General features: G+C 45.1%; 2 protein-coding genes and 1 long non-coding RNA gene across 3 annotated transcripts; 1 reads left to right on the top strand and 2 right to left on the bottom strand.

Moving 5' to 3' along the window:
* The first annotated feature begins 1,285 nt into the window (after positions 1-1,285).
* Positions 1,286-2,547, top strand: LOC125506026 (probable ubiquitin carboxyl-terminal hydrolase creB). The gene is made up of 3 exons (XM_048670910.1): positions 1,286-1,862; positions 1,964-2,041; positions 2,265-2,547. The coding sequence occupies exons 1-3, from the start codon at positions 1,449-1,451 to the stop codon at positions 2,394-2,396; spliced, it is 624 nt and encodes a 207-aa protein (XP_048526867.1). The 5' UTR covers positions 1,286-1,448; the 3' UTR covers positions 2,397-2,547.
* Positions 2,548-6,390: 3,843 nt separating this feature from the next.
* Positions 6,391-8,771, bottom strand: LOC125507379 (histidine-containing phosphotransfer protein 2-like). Its single transcript, XM_048671967.1, has 4 exons — positions 8,712-8,771; positions 8,467-8,603; positions 8,321-8,379; positions 6,391-6,404 (listed from the first exon to the last, which is right to left on the bottom strand). Exons 1-4 carry the CDS (start codon positions 8,769-8,771, stop codon positions 6,391-6,393), a joined length of 270 nt encoding a protein of 89 aa, XP_048527924.1.
* A 1,515-nt stretch (positions 8,772-10,286) lies between these two features.
* Positions 10,287-11,313, bottom strand: LOC125506025. The gene is made up of 3 exons (XR_007282572.1): positions 11,036-11,313; positions 10,776-10,920; positions 10,287-10,694 (listed from the first exon to the last, which is right to left on the bottom strand). It is a non-coding gene; the product is annotated as an uncharacterized LOC125506025 (long non-coding RNA).
* Positions 11,314-16,478: the final 5,165 nt, after the last annotated feature.

Here is a 16,478-nt window from a genome sequence, read left to right as displayed (position 1 = left end):
ATTTCAGCATGAGAGTTATTAGTGAGATGTGCGGAAAGGAAGAGAGCACATAGCATTCTGCTCTATCATGTAGAAGAAGGCAATACATTGATCCTAGGTGAGGTGTAAGGCCGTTGCATCTTATTTGTATTTCCGCCATTCCTTGTATAAGAACGAGGGGGGGGGGGTCCAAAATGATTTAAGCAATAGGTTTTAGCTGCAATCATTTTGCGTAATTTGTCGGGTAAGAATTTCAGCATGAGAGTTATTAGTGAGATGTGTGGAAAGGAAGAGAGCACATAGCATTCTGCTCTATCATGTAGAAGAAGGCAATACATTGATCCTAGGTGAGGTGTAAGGCCGTTGCATCTTATTTGTATTTCCGCCATTCCTTGTATAAGAACGAGGAGGGTGAGACGTTGGTTGTCGACGAGGAGAGTCAACAAGACAGGTGGATAGAGGGCAAAGTCAAAATGTTTAGTTGTAGCGTGCATGAAGAAATTGCAATTGTTTGGCCAAAAATAGGGTGGTGTCACCTCCTTCAAGGTTTTCCTCCTTGAACACTAGGGAAGATCGTAGGGTTGAGGATCAGATGCAACGAAGCAATGATGCCGTTTCTTCCTTGAGGCACTTTCTAGGTTGCCTGTGGGGTTCCCGACTAGATGTAGCAGTCAGAGACGTAGATCGGCGAGGCATTATGGCGACTTGTTGCTCTGACGTGTGGCACTACGTACAACGTGGGGTCCAGGGTGCAATTACGCCGGAACCGACACTTTTCTCTTGGACGATATCTTCACAGGTTCTGGCTAGGTCCTGCCATCTGCTCACCGACTTTGTAAACTGTTATTTTCATACCACTCCCCCCGTTTCTAAATATAAGCAATTTTAAAGATTTTAATACAGGCTACATTCAGATGCAAATTCATTCAGTTTGCTTTGTATGTAGTCCCTCCGTTCCGAATTATTTGTCTTAGATTTGTCTAGATACAGATATATCTAGCACTAAAATAAGTCTAGATACATCCGTATCTAAACAAATCCAAGACAAGTAATTCGGAATGGAGGGAGTAGTCCGTATTGAAATCTCTGAAAATATAGATCTTCCTTCCATTCGTAAAAGGAAAAGATACCGAGCGCCAGCAGCACGTCATCCGGCAAGCGTTCCCCGAGAACCCCGCAAAAGAGCATCGTCATCATGCGTGTGTCCGTCTCAGCGCCGAAAGCCATCCAAATGACGACCAGGCAAGGCCGAGACTGCCCTCGGCCGTCTTGCCTGCGCCCCCACGTTCCCCACGGGCAAACCCGTCCATCCAGAGTTACTAGCCGTTGTTACTCTGAACCCACTCTCCCAACCCTTCAAATTCGAACCCCCCAAACCGCTCGCGAAATCCCCAAATCAACGCCTCCTCACGGCAATCAATCAAGCAATCATCCATTCACGACGCGAGCGGGGATCCTCCTCCACTCCGATGGCGTCGGAGGCCAGGTCCGGGGGCGCGCGGCGGGTCCCGCTGCAGCCGCGGGACGGCAACGCGGCCGCCTCCCCGTCCTTGGGCGGCGGCGGTGCCGCCAAATCGAAGGCGAAGGCGAAGGCGCGGGCGGCTGCTGCGTCGCCACCGTCGGTGAGGTCGTATGCGAGCCGGGACGAGGCCGAGAGGAGGGCGGCGGCGGCGGTGGTGAGGGAGAAGGAGGTGTCGCTGGCGGAGGAGCTGGAGAAGGCGCGGGAGCGGCGGGGCCGCCTGCGGGCCGCGCGGCAGGTCACGGAGAGGGCGCTGGCGGAGGCCGACGAGGCGCTGCGGCGGGAGATGCGGGAGTGGGAGCGCCGCGCGGACGAGCAGCGCCGGGTCGTCGCGGAGCTGATGCGCCTCATCGGGATGCCCGAGGTACGGTCCCGTCTCTTTCGATTCCGCTTGGTAGATGTTCCTGAAGGCGCTCGTTTCTCAAGCTCTGTGGGGATGCTGCTGATCATGACGGGCGGTGGCAGGTGTACGTTCCGGTGGAATCGCTGAGATCCAGGGAGGAGAGGAAGAGGAAACAGGGGACCGCGTCTTCAGATCCTCCGGTAAATGCTCTGCTCCTCGTTTCTATTTTCACATCACCGATCGGCAAAATGTGTCTGAATCTAATACGGAGTACATGCTTAAATTCGTCGAGAAACAAAATGTGCCTGAACTGAATCTCACATGCTCAAGTTCGTTGAGAAATCAGGATCCTGTACTTTATTATTATTTGCCTGGACGAAATGCTTTTTTCTTTTGATTCGAAACTCCATTCACATGGTTCAGGGTCCGGTCACAGTGGCTTCAACATTACTAGAGGAAGAATCTGGACCATGCCTCTCCGATCAGGAACTGCTGGCGACGCCGGCAAGGGAAACGACCGCCGCCGCAGCAGCGACGGAAAGCAGCAGCGCTTGATCCCTTTCTTTGCCTGTTCCAAACTGTTTCTGCACAAGGCCTCCCAATGAAATCAAATGGCTTGTTTGGTAGTGTCTGCTTGCGTGCGTCCATACATGATACGTGATGCCTGTGAATGTTCAGCATAGACAACTTGGATGAATCACTGTCACTCGTCTACGCTTGATTTCCTCTTCTGCTGGGAAGAATGATTGTGTGTCTGGAGTATACGAATTTCCTGAGAAGCAGGAAGGCGGGGCCAGTACCTGGCGACCCGGCGGGCTCACTCGCCGGCGAGCTTGCCGTGATTTGCCCGGGCAAATTGATAATTCTTGGGCCTTGCTTGTTGCTTCTAGGCCCAACTAGCTAACTTGCACGCCCGCACAGCGCAGCCCGCTGATGATAGGCCTAGTGCCCAAATCGCCGGGGATTTCCCCCTATATGACGCATTAAGCGAAATCACTAATTAAGAGGTACTTCTTGTGGTTAAATCGCAACCGAGAATGGAGACTTTCTCCTATGTGACACCTTAAGCAAAGTTATTAATTAAGAGACACTCTTTGTAAAGGTCACTCCCACCTTCTGGTGTTGACGTGTCCACTTGTCGTAATCTGAAAGTTTTTCTTCTTCTTAAATTCATGTTCTCAAAACTTTTTATCTCTTGAACCATTGAATTTCTCGCATTGAAATCTTTAAAACTGGATCACATGTTAATACATTTTGATAAAGTTATGACTAAAGGGATGAAAAAAACAAAAACAAAAAAAAGCAAGAGAAAAACTACAAGCAAAAAAAAAACCAAAACCAGAAAAGCACAAGTATGTGTGCTTCTCGGGGAAAGCACCGCTTCCCTAAAAACCAAGCAAAATCAGAAAGCCAAAAAAAAAATCCTAAATAAACCCCGGTGTGCCATGCGTGCGAGGTGTGGCGGATGCTAGACACATCAGTTGCACGCTAGTAAACAAAGAAAATGACATCTATGGAGCCCTCCAAGGGGTACCTCTTAATTAATCCCCCCCCCCCCGCCCCCCCCCCCCCCCCCCCGACCCACACACACACACACATTAAGCGTCAAAGTGTGGGCAGTGTTGTGTGTCGCTTATAGCGAGCACTAAAATAGACAGCACTCAGATGCCCTCTTACATGGGTCTGCTCCATCGACTAGGCGCCAACAAGCAAGTGCACATTCACCAGCTAGCACTGTGGGCTTTTCTTTTCTTTCCTTTATTTTGTTTCCTTTTCCTTTTCTTTATTATATGATGAATATGTTCGGAATACACACTAAAGATTTTTCTAATATACATTACATAATTTTTTTAATATACGGTGAACTTTTTTTATATAAGATAAACTTTTTTACATATACCCACAGAACATTTATTAATACATGATAAACATATTTTTGAATACAAACTGATTTTTTAATATACACTAAACTTTTTTAATACACATATTGAACAATTATTCACGCATTAAAAAATGTTCATGATATTAATATTTGTTTGTGGAATCCAAAATTACTCACGGATTTGAAGACTGTTGTCAGATGCAAATAAATTTTCATGGACTCAAAAAAAGTTTGCGACATTTAAAAAAATGTTCGTAACATTAAAAAATGTTCATGGATTTGAAAAATATTTTGTTAATTCAAAAAAATCCTGAAACTTAAAATGGTTATGAATTCAATAAATATTCATGAAATAAAAACTGTTTGCTGATTCAAAAATTGTTGCAACACTCAAAATAAGTTCGCAGATTCAGAAATTGTTCACAAATTCAAAATATGATCATTCACTCAAAAAATGTTCATGGATTCAAAAGATCTCCGGATTCGTAAATTTTCATAGATTCGGAAAGTGTTCACTAATTTGAGAAGGTGTTTGCATATTTAGAAAAAGTTCATGAAATTCAGAAATGTTCGCAGATTAAAAAAATGTTTGTGAATTGAAAAACTATTCATGAAATTGAAAAAAAATGTTCATGAACTTTAATTTTGACATTGTTTTCACTCTGTGATAAGATTTGCTAAATTTTACTAGGTACAAGAATGAACTATACTGATGTTACAATCTTTCATGTATGTTTTGAACATTGATCAAGTTTGCAGAAATATTTCCGAATGCATCTTCTGTCAACTTGTTTAATGATCATTGAGAAGAAGAATACACATGTTGAAGTTTTAAAAGTGAAAAGGAATAGCTAGAATTAATACACATGTTCATTGTTCATCATATAGATGCGCACTAGTTGAGAGAAGAGAGGAAATAGAACACAAATTCTCAAGTTAAGAGAGTTCAGTGAGGCAAGCACACAACACATGTGGTTCATGTGACAATTGAATATGACCAAGGGTGCATCCTACTACCAGCTAAATTGGCCACTAGACGGGAAAACCATATAAACAAACAGGGAAAATTCCATGGTCCTCATAACAGTAAAAATACACTTGTTGCATCCTGTAAGGAATGCAAATTAGTACGCTGGGTGTGGAGTGTAGGACACATATGCAACTGCCATGGATGATAAAAAAAAACTAAAAATGGAAAATGCCCTGTTGAAGAGTCAAACTATGTTGGCAGGTGAACTGCATGCACAACGAACAATGCCGCTGCAAAATACAAGGACAATGACAATAGATCTGACCGTAGAAAAATTTACACAACAATATCCAAAATAATTTCAAGACCATGAAGGATCAGAACAAAAAATGTACTAAAAGGCAACAATTGCTAAAACACAGAGCAACCCTGATGAAGGTAAAATATTAACACACAGAACACTCCCAATTGTTGTTCTTCCTTTCTTTAAAACCAGAACTGCTTGAAACAAAACGAAACACTAACTGAAACCTCACCAAATCAAAGTAAAGAACTCCAACTCATCCACCTCTCAGCATCTTCTCACCAGCAGTAGCATCAGGCCAACCTAGGAACAGACGGTGTCCAACCTTTCATCCCGTTGAAGAAATCATGCGCCACCTGCACTAGCATGTTTGCCGCGCTGCAGCACAGACAAAGTAATTAGTTATGCACGCAGAGTGAATCCAAATATTTGAAACCCTGTGAGCTGAGGCGCAATGCTGCCACTTTCTCAACCGCCCACTTTAAAGTGCTCAGTTTCATGCTTCAGTCTTTTCTTTTGTCATTTTGTTATCTATATTGTAGATACGCTACATCCTCAAGGGTATGATGAAAGGTCCTACCATCCTTGTTTGAAATAAAATAATGGCTTTCCCACAGACATCACATACATAACTTTTCAGATGTCACTTATAACGATGAACCTAAAATAATTGAGATACCTAGCAGACCAGGCAAACCCTAGATATAGCTAGAACCAGAGAAATAAAATGATGTAAGTAAGTATCGTTGCAAAGCATATAACGGTCTATGCAATAGTTGACACAAATCTAACCTATTGTTGTTACCCATGTATGATCACAAACTTGATATTTGTGATTCCTATGCCATTTAAAATCAAGATGACACAAACACAACATGAGTGGAGTAAGTGTTCACATATGATTCACAATCTAAATTTCAAAACGAAATAATGATGGGTTTTCCAAATGTGTTTCCCAACTTGCCATACATGATTGTCGTTCTTGCCAACCAGGAGGGTTGAAATTTCTAGCAGAGCATGAAAACCCGCTAGACCTAGGAAACCATGGATTTGGTAACTAGACAAATACCATTAGTTCTAAAATTAAGTGGGCTAACTACCACTGCCGTTGAAAATCGGAAACGACATAACCACCGAGTATGAAATTTCGACCCTTTTTGACGCTACCCGTCATCATGAAAATGATATACGCTGGTTTTCTTTCATAAGCTATAAACCTTATCTAGAGGTTGCAGGGTCTTAATTTTGTCCTCACTTTGACCATTGATCGACTATTGCCCGATCCACAAAATATGACATATAATATTTGTGGCGAACACGTACATCAATATTTTGCAGAATATGTAAAGCCTAGTTACAACGAAAACTGGCATGGAATAGTGAGATAGACAATCTAATTTCTAGAATCTAATAGCGCCACAGATCAAGATACAACAAAAAACAACATCAAATAATAACAGGACAGATATGTACGTACCTTGTCACCATAGATTTGGTTTGGGCTGAATCCAGGAACCCGAAGAACCCTGGGCCTTTTTCTTAGAAGAGAACAACTCCGACATGCCATTGGCTATGTCGAATATCTCCAACTTATGGTCTGGATCCTCCTGACGGCCATCATATCCTCTGAGTATGACATATTTCCCCTTTTGTCGTTACCCGTTATCATGAACATCACATGCTTGGGGTTTTCATAATCTATAAACCCTATCTAGAGGTTGCAAAATCATAACGACCATATATATGGCATCTTAATTCTTTCACCACTTTGACCATTGATTGACTAAGATCTATCCACAAAGTATGACATCTAATATATTTTCGCCCCCCTTGACAATAATGAACCAAGCGCATGCATCATGATTAGCGGAATATCCTAGCTAGTTTCAATGAAAACTGACATGGAATAGTGAGACAGACGGTCTGATTTCTAGAATATAATAGCCCCACCGATGGAAATATGACAAAAAACAACATCAAATAATTAACAAGACAGAGATGTACGTGCCAAGCATCCATAGATTTGGTTTTGGCTGAATCCAACAAAGAGCCTCGAAAAACCCTGGACCTTTTTCTTATAAGATAACAACTCCGGCGTGCCTATGTCGAATATCTCCAACTTATGATCTGGATCCTCTTGACGGCCATCCAGATGTTCGGAGAAGTATACAGAATTCATCATGAGCCCTGCAATGCTTACTCCACCATTGCCTGACATGAAGATATTTGAACAATGTCCGATGGCCAACATCCATCACTCTAGACCACATCCGTTTCTTGGCGAAGACATCGCACATGTAGACCCAGGTGTGTGGCGGGTGTTATTCTCAAGCACAGTGCCAACGAGGTGAAGCTTGCCGTCCACTTGCAAGTAGCTGCAGGGGTAGCTCCATTCTGGCGGACTGAAGCATCTCCACAGCGCCCACACACTCGGAGTAGCACTAGCGAGGTTGCAGACAGAGATCCCGACGGCTTCACCGATTGCTAGGAACGTGCTGCCGTAATAGTGCACGACCGACCTCGAATATCATTTGACCACGCTACACCCAAGGAAGAAAACATAGCCAAACATTTCGAAAAATACAAAACTTTGTGGGAATGATTATGAACAAATGTTATAGACACTTACAAAGTTTGGTCGTCAAATGACATCCGAAGAGCTCTATACCAAAAAAAAAAGAAATTCTGCTCAAACAGTGCACATACATTTTGAGTAATTCTGTATTTTTGTACATAGCTCCTCGAATAACATTTGACCACAAAACTTTGCAAGCACCTATAAGTTTTTTTCATAGTCCTTCCCACAAAGTTTCAGATTTCTTTGAAATGTTTTGCTATGTTTTTATGTGTGGGTGTAGCGGGGATGCACCAAGCTGGGGTGTAGAAAAACCACTCTCAATGCACATTGAATACGGCGGGAGAGGAGTGTGTATGCAGGACGCATGCGCTCGTGTTTCCTTACTACTCCCTTCGTTTCTAAATACGGAGTGTAAGTCTCTTTTAGAGATTTCAATATGAACTACATACATATGTATATTGACGTATTTCAATATGGACTACATACAAATATTTAGTAATGGAGGGAGTATAAAATATTTGGTTTTTAATTGCTGCGGCCAAAGCATATCCAGAGGAATACCGGTACTCCCGTTGAAACACAACTAGATCTGGCAATTCTACTTATGGCTACACGACAACACAGACACCACGAACGGCATGCTCATGAGAAACACATCAGAATCACACGATATGGAGTAACACAGAAACAATCACATACGCAGTTAAAAATGGGGAGGGAAAGAAAGGGTTTATCATCATTATACCTGTAGCTGCACCCCGCACAAGGACATCCACCATGTCGAAGTTCACTACGAGCTGGTTCCTGCGGGCCGGAAAGCAGAGCAGACAAGATCAATGAGTACCCGATCGAGACAAGATAACAAAAGCAGAGGAAGAGAGTAGGGCAGACAGCAGGGCGGTGATGTCGTTGAGGATCCTGTTGGTGTTGTTGATGAAGAGGTTGATGATGTCGGCGACATAGCCCAGGGCTGCGCTGCCATCCTCCTCCATCGACTGCAGTTGCTGGAAATTCTCGTCCAGCATGCCCTGGATGGATCACATCACGAGAGGCAAAGATAAACTAGTTACCGAGCCCGCCGGAACAACCACACTACCGGGGTCTAGATGGGAGGGACGCCGAGGGGATGGACTCACCGAGGCGAACATGGATGCGACATGGGTGTTTATTTGGGCCCTGAGCGTTGCGGCGACCATTGTGAGGAGGTGCTGGAGCGGATCTGGTGGCGGAGAACCTGCTGAAGGGATCCGAAGCTGTGGTGGTGGTGGAGGAAAATATTTGGTTTTTAATTGCTACAGCCAAAGCATATTTAGTTTCGTGTTGGATATATATAGTTGGAACGCATTGAATGTGTTCGTATTTACTGGCAATTTCTGGCCTTCTCCGTGTTCCCTCTCTCACGTTTAATGAGCATTTGCAAGACGGACGTCATGTAGTCTAGCAGTGTGGCCTCGCTGCATCGCTCTTGCACATTGCATCCCTCAAATCATCTACAGCATATAGCAAATCAAGCCCCCTAAACATCCGCAGACGTGCTCTAACATGGGCCTGCCCATCAGCCGGAAGCTGGCGATGTCTCGGCTTGACGGGAGCCTTTGGGCGATGCACCATAGGAGCTCGCACGACAGATCCGTGATGCGTCCTAGCCACTTGGCCTCCAGTCTCGGACTTCTCTGAAGAGTGGAGGGCCCCGCCATGGTCTCAAGGAAAAGAGAGTGAAATGGATTGCTATGAAGTAGGTGGTTGGTGGCTGGCCAAAGGGGAGGTGATCCAGTGATGGATCATGACCCAGGACGGGGAGAGGGGGAGTGCTAGTTTTGCTTAATGAAAAAAAAATCATATTGCACTTTCTTTTACAAAATTGCAACTTAATGAAAAAGTACAAGTTGCACTGAGGTTTGAAATTTTGCTAACACAAAAATCTAGATCTCACTAAAATATCCAATTTCATAAGATTAAAAAATCCTTTTCGATTTTGATCTATCATAATTCATGGCATTTTAATAATTCTATCTAACTTAAATTTGGTTTGAATCTGGTCCAAAAATTTGAGGTTGCATATGCTTATGAAAGTAGTGATTCTATTTTTTTATGTTGAATCCCAGGTTTAGTGACATGTGTCGTTGCTGAAGCGTCGTGCTGCCAATTTTTAGCAGGTGATAGACGATTGGGAGATCTTATAGAGTAAACTCATGGCATTGGGCCGCAAGGCGATGCACAGCTTGTCACCGGGGTTGGCTGACATAGGTGGACGAGGTTGCGGGCTTCCTCCATGATGTTGCTCAACCTGTTCACCGGCGCTACCGCCCATCTCCCAGCAGCGCATGCGGAGGCTCCAGTGTATCACTCGCACTACTTATCATAGTGAGCATCGAATATGGCATAGTACTATTTTTTAGACTTCTTTTAATCTCGACTTAAATCATCATAACCTAGTTTCAATTCAAAAGGTGTTTACCACACATCCCGTGTGGTAATAGGCATAGTGCTCGACTCCACATTTTGAGTCATTCCAAAACTTTGCATTTAGAAGTTCTCAAAATTTCCTGAAACTATTCTACATGTGCGCTTGTGTATTCTATGTAATGTGTAATGTGTTATTAACAAACAGTCCTCGGATCCCTGCAAAAAAAGTATATCACTACAACATTTGAGCAATACAAGAAGTACACATTTGTGTACTTGAAATATCAAATAGTAGGCTATTTTTAGATCCACACATTTATCCCTTTTGTATATGTACCACATATTACCCGCAAGAAAAAATGTGTACATACCACATATTGAAATATGTGTATTGAACACAATTATAGCCACATATGTCATATTCATATGCATCTAAACGTAAGCATGTCTGGCTGGACGGGAAAAAAATCGAGTGGCATATGGGACCATCTTGGTAGGAAGTGCAATAAGGAATAAAACCCACCACATATGTGGTTAAATTTGATTAAGATGAAAGAATTTCCCTTAAATAGGGTAATCTTTGTCAAAATAAGCCACGGATGGCCTTCTTCAGACCACTGGCCTCCTCGTCAGCACGCATGGCGTCCTTCGCCTCATCGCGCAGGCGGTTGGTATCCTTCAAGCTTGCTGGAGCTGGGCCACCTCCTCGGGGGCTGCGGGGCAATCCGAATTCAGAGCTCAAGACAGAACAATACTAACCAAGGAGAATATGGACTAGGAAGACGAGAGCTTACGAGCACATGCGCGCTCCAAGTTCTCATTGGCGCACCGCCGGGCCTCAAGCTGTTTGCGTAGCTCCAAATTCTCGGAGGCCAGCTCGCGGTTCCGGTCTTCCCGTTTCCGCAAGATGAATACATATATATTCAATAAACTGCGAGCCTACAAAGAAGTAGGCATAGTTCAACAAAAACAAAGCCTGATACCAGGCCGATACCACACTCACACCTGGGGCTACTACTACCATAAACAACTAGCAAAAATAAAAAATACTTACTGTGAACCAGGGTCACTAACAAGCCCAGTGTCCGGATGGTGGATTAGAAGAGCTTCATCTCCTCGATGGCTCCATCCATGGCGGCCCTGGTCTCCTCCGGCACGTCCGGTCCCTACTCGCTCCCCTTTGGGAGAGAGAGGCCAATGACACCACAACCAATTGCAAGTCCGTCACCTCCCGTCTCTCCTTCGTATGCCTCATGTCCAGGTCAGTGTCCTCAGACTTCGAGGCATGGGCGGCAGGCCTCGGCAGAGGCACAAGTGGGAGCGTGACCTTGGGTGCAGGCTCCACTGGTGTACACTGCGTCAGGCGACACCACAATACGAAGAGCGCTAGACGCGACTGCCTTGACAGTGACGCCGGCTGCCTCCTTTGAAACATTAGCATGGGACTTCCCCGCCCCACCTCGGTGGCAGCAAGAAGGTCAGTTACCTACTGCTCGGGCCCGATTACAACCATGAGCTCCTAAATAACAAGAGAAGAAGAAGCAATTGCAGTTCACCAGCAGGCAGAACTATGATTACGTCTCATTGCGCCTAAAAATGAAAAAAAGACAATGACAATGCCCTTACCTCCTCTGGTCATGGAGGTATCCAACGACTACTCCTAATCATTCACTGCGGCATCACGATCGCCAGACGCGGGGGCTTCAGGCACCACCGGTAGAACCCCAAGCCACGCCGACCTCCTTGATTGAACGGGCGGGCCTGAAGGGGTGAGACTTAGGTGGGAACATAGAAAGTATCATCAAGAAGCAATGTCAAAGACATAGTCAGAGGACTTACCAGCCCTTCACATGGACGTTATGCTTTTGCGGCGGCTTTAACACTGTGACAGGCTGTGTTTTGATTTTCGGCCGCAAAAAGTGGATTTCGGCCATCTCGGCCTGAGGCGAAAAGTATATTTAGGCCGAAATTACTCAAATTTGACAAATTTTGGTTAAATTTATGTCAAATTGCAGTCAAAATTTGGTCAAATTTCAGCTGGAAATTTTGAAAATGGCTGAAATTCGGCCATTTCGACCTAGGGCGAAAAAAAGCTCAAACCGAAAATCAAAACACAGGTGACAGGGACCGCCTGCACTAGAGGCGCCCAGAGCCCCAACGGGCTCATCGATTCTCGACGAGCCTTGTTGTTGATCTTGATATCCCACCGCGATGGAGGAAGCCTCTCCGTTGTGGCCCCTATTCAGACCCTGCGAAGGTGAAAGCACGGTGGTGTCCTCCTCGCCTATGGCCTCTTCCTCCTTGAAGGACACATTGTCCTCCTCCTTGGCATCATTGCCTATCTCCTCCTCGCAGTCGTCATCGGCTCCTCCTCTTTGGTAGTCGCAAGAGCCATGCTCACCTCCTCTTTAGGGGCTACAATGACCTCCTTCTTCTTCTTGGAGGGAGCATGGCCGGCCACGGAGCCCTCGTCGGGAATGGACTCTAGCAGCCTTGCCATGGCTAGGTCAAAGATCTGGCAAGGCAAGGGGGCTCCAACATGACCGACAAAGGGCACGTACTCTTGCATGACTAATTGGTTCCTTTAGTGACCCGATAAAGGAGCAGAAAGGATTCTCGCCTTTTCCTGGGGGTGACCCCGAGTTATCGAACCCACAAGAGGAAGGGACCCTTAAAGTCAGGGGTTTCTACCAAGCTTTTGCAAGCCTATTAGTTCCAACTTTTGACCTGATCAAAATCAAGTTGAAACTGAAAACACTTATAATAAAAATAGGCATGGGCATGAGGACTTTTCTTATAACCATATATTTGTGAACGAGATCATCATCTTATATCATATATCCTAAATATTTACTAATTGGAGGCACCTTTCGTGCCTCCACGTTAATTCACATCCACAATTAGCCATTATATTTAATATTTAATGGCCACGATATATTAGAAGGCTCTGCATTATCTATACCTACTATTAAAAGGAGGAAATATTCTTCCCCCCAAATTTTCATCCATTTTCGTACATCAATACCAGATTTTCATCCTTTTTCTCGAGTCAACATTTTTTCGTACGTTGGTCAACTTTTTTATTCGTACATGCTCCCGCTCCGCCCATGGGCCGGGTGGCCACACCAGGCCTCAGCCCGCCAGCGCTAGGCTGCTTGCACGTTCTTGACAAAACGAAAAAAACTAGGCTATCAAAAAGGAAGGAAATAGACTTGCTCACGTGGGGTTGGGGGATCGGGCTTGCAACTTGAAATATCATAATTTGAGAAAATTCAAAATTATTTCAGATTTAAATCTATCAAAATTCTTTGTATTTTATTTTTCTAGCTAATTTAAATTTGATTTGATAGTTTGAAACTTACCCGAAACTTTTAGGCTGCAAAAGTTTCAATACCAACCAAAATTTTGTAGTAATTTTGAAATCTGAGTTTCACTTTCTCTTAAATGAAAAACCACTTTCAAAACCGACTTGCGCGTTAGAAAATCTCAGAGAGCTTGGATGTAATCTAAAGTGAACTCCAAAATTTTCCTCATAATGATCTTCTTCAGATACAAACGCCGACACACGAGATCCCTCCCCACTACCACCCACCGCATGGACATGTTTATTCAGATTGTCAGAACCACTCCTCGTAATGAGCAAGTATCAGAACAACTCCTCCATTTGCATGGGGACCTAGCCTTGGTACACTAGGGTTGTGTAATGAGGAAAAAGTCAATAGACAACTTTGAAATGGCAAAGTGGCGGTAACGATAGAAAGAGTGAGAAGTAGAGGGATTATAATGGGTGGCTGAAAATTGGCGGGAAAGAGATGGGGAAGAAAGAATATACAATAAAAGAACACTAAAACTGAAAAAAATAGACTTTGTGTATTATCTAATGGAAAAATGCATGGAAACAAAATTCACAAGTGTAAGTCGAGTGTTTTTATCAAGCACTTGGCTTACATTAAGGCATATTTAAAAAGAAAAGGAAATATGTAAACACAGTGTGCCGTTAGATGGTACTCGGCTTATTGCAATTGTCGTCATGGAGCCAACAAGTGCGATGAGGATGGCCACGTGGCAAGTACTTTGCTGAGCCTCTGGTGTAAGCCGAGTGTTTTTTCCGTTCTATGCCGAAATTTCTGTATAAACCGAGATATTTTTTGGTGGGTTCTCAACTTACTCTTGGCTGCCCGAGGACCTTGCCAACAAATATTATTTTGAGGGTGATCATCTTACTCTGGGTTATGCCAAGTTTCCTGTATAAACCGAGATATTTTTTGGCGGTGCCGACTTTCTCCGGGTTATACCGAAGTAAGATAAGGGAGGGAGGGGGGTTACAACACATCACATACTCGCCTATCCCGAACTCCAGTCATGGAAGGCAAGAATACGAGACCCAAAGTAGATAGAGCTTGTCCCGACCAATGCTAGGCACCTCCGTCATGCGGCCACGATCCGGGACAGATTAAGAGTCTATCTAGAGGAGTGGACAAGTGGATTGCAGGACTAAATAGTGCCGGAGGAAGAAGCCACGAAGGAAGCGATGGCGAGTTCTACATTACACCCTGAATTCCCCCATCTTGAGAAGCCGCCCAAAACCGAGCATGACGTCTGACATTGTCAATTCCAACACTGGAGACACCACGAGAAACCAAGACAACACTTCATGAAGGGGACGACGTTGGTATGCTGCCGTCATCCGATCCGGGCAACCGGACCTAGTGTTTCCCCCAGTGCTCGAAGAGGCACACAGGAGAAAGGCCATGTCAATGCCCCCAAAAAGGGATGACATCCTCATGTGTTGCTGATACCAGCATCGGTAAGCAGAGCGGAGATTTCACCCTGGCCTTTGACACCTCTTCAATCCTACAATCATATGTTTGGTTGGTCATAGATCACTTGCCGTGTACCATTCATTGTGATTTAGATAGCAGGGCTGGCTGCAAAAACATAAATTAAAATAGTCATAAAACATTTTTCGCTTCCTGATAGTTTTGAGGCCTCAAGCTAGTAATGGAAACCTAAAATTGACCAAGGTCTGTCTAACAGAACCGTCTTTAAAGCCAGTTGTGTACCAGTGTCAATTGTATACACGCAAGAGAGGGTGTAATAGGTGGCTAACGTGGCTGACGAGGTGATTACAAAATTCAAGCTACAAATGAAGGAGTTTTTCAAGATGGATGATCTAGGGCCAATGAGTTACTACCTCGGCATCAGGATACATCAAAAGCCAGAGAGGATCACACTATGCCTGGAGGCATATGCAAGAAAGGTACTTGAAATCCATGGCATGAATGATTGCAATCACATTGTCGCTTCAATGGAACCTCGTCTTGAGCTGAGCAAGAAGGAGATGGTGAAACTACTCGGCTATAGTGGTAGTGACAAGGAAGGAATTGTCGACGACCGTAAGAGTACCTCGGACGTGGCATATTTCCTTGGTGGAAGCATAGTAAGCTGGCTATCACGAAAGCAGAAAGTGGTGACATCAACTACAAGTGAAGCGGTGTATCAAGGTGTGTGGCTAGGAAGGCTACACGGCGATCTCATGAATCGAGACTCGAAATAGGTGGTGCTCAATGTTGACAGTGAGTCTACGGCTTTTCTACGTGAGGATCCAGTGCGGTGTGAAAGGAGCAAGCAGATTGATACGATGTATCATTACATAAAGGACTGCGTGGAAGAAGGGAAGATGGAGATCAACTACAATCGCACCGATAATCAGCTGGCGGACATCCTAACCAAGGCTTTGAATCGAGAGAAGGTCTTGGAGATGCGAAGAAGAATTGGCGTTGGAGCAGTGACATGATGACGTCGTGTTTAGGTCCACATTGTGTTTAGTGGGATGATTATTAGACTTAAACATGTAGTAGTAGTGCACGGCATGTGTACGTGGTCTCCTAGGATTCCTAGTCCAACTAGGATCGTTGCTGAGTATATATATTGTATCTTAGAGCATCTCCAGCCGCGCCCCCAATAAGGCCCCTCAGGCAATTTTTCGACCGCTGGCACCGAAAAATCGGCCCAGTTGCGTCCCCAAAGGCCCTTTTTTCGCCGGCTCGGACCGAAATTAGCGCCGGCGGACTCAGGCCGAACCCGGCGCGCTGGGGGGGGGGCGCTTGGGGGGGCACTGGCCGAATCGTTTTTCGCACGAAAATCAGCGGGCCCTCCTTGGCAGCAACTCGGCTCTTCTCGTCGCTTCATCGTTCTCATCGCCTCGGTTCTCGTGGCGAAATCAATGCCAAAGCTGCCGCGTGCTGCCGCACCGGTCAGCCTCCTCCATTGATGCCTCACGGGCGGCATAGTGAAGACGGGACGACGCGCATACCTCACCCGCCACGCGTACACACGGCGGCCACGCAAGCGCCGCCTATATAAGCCGACCCCTCCCGCACTGGTGACGCACAGACTCTCCACCACCGACGCCCCTGTTCCTCGACGCCCCTGTTCCTCCCTCTCTTCTCGCCGTTTCCAGTTCAGCCAATGGCCGAGCGCTTTCCAGGCGACAG

Source organism: Triticum urartu, chromosome 5 (assembly GCF_003073215.2).
Source record: "Triticum urartu cultivar G1812 chromosome 5, Tu2.1, whole genome shotgun sequence".
Taxonomy (NCBI): domain Eukaryota; kingdom Viridiplantae; phylum Streptophyta; class Magnoliopsida; order Poales; family Poaceae; genus Triticum; species Triticum urartu.
This window is presented reverse-complemented; position numbering and strand designations above follow the sequence as displayed.

What these genes read in the sequence shown, in the direction of transcription:
- LOC125507379 (XM_048671967.1), bottom strand. Translation starts at nt 8,771, where the DNA reads ATGGTCGCCGCAACGCTCAGGGCCCAAATAAACACCCATGTCGCATCC. An exon ending in TCGCATCCATGTTCGCCTCG is followed by an intron (nt 8,604 to 8,711) that starts GTGAGTCCATCC and finishes TGATCCATCCAG; the next exon opens with GGCATGCTGGACGAGAATTT. An exon ending in AACGACATCACCGCCCTGCT is followed by an intron (nt 8,380 to 8,466) that starts GTCTGCCCTACT and finishes TCCGGCCCGCAG; the next exon opens with GAACCAGCTCGTAGTGAACT.
- LOC125506026 (XM_048670910.1), top strand. Translation starts at nt 1,449, where the DNA reads ATGGCGTCGGAGGCCAGGTCCGGGGGCGCGCGGCGGGTCCCGCTGCAG. An exon ending in GCCTCATCGGGATGCCCGAG is followed by an intron (nt 1,863 to 1,963) that starts GTACGGTCCCGT and finishes GGGCGGTGGCAG; the next exon opens with GTGTACGTTCCGGTGGAATC. An exon ending in CCGCGTCTTCAGATCCTCCG is followed by an intron (nt 2,042 to 2,264) that starts GTAAATGCTCTG and finishes CACATGGTTCAG; the next exon opens with GGTCCGGTCACAGTGGCTTC.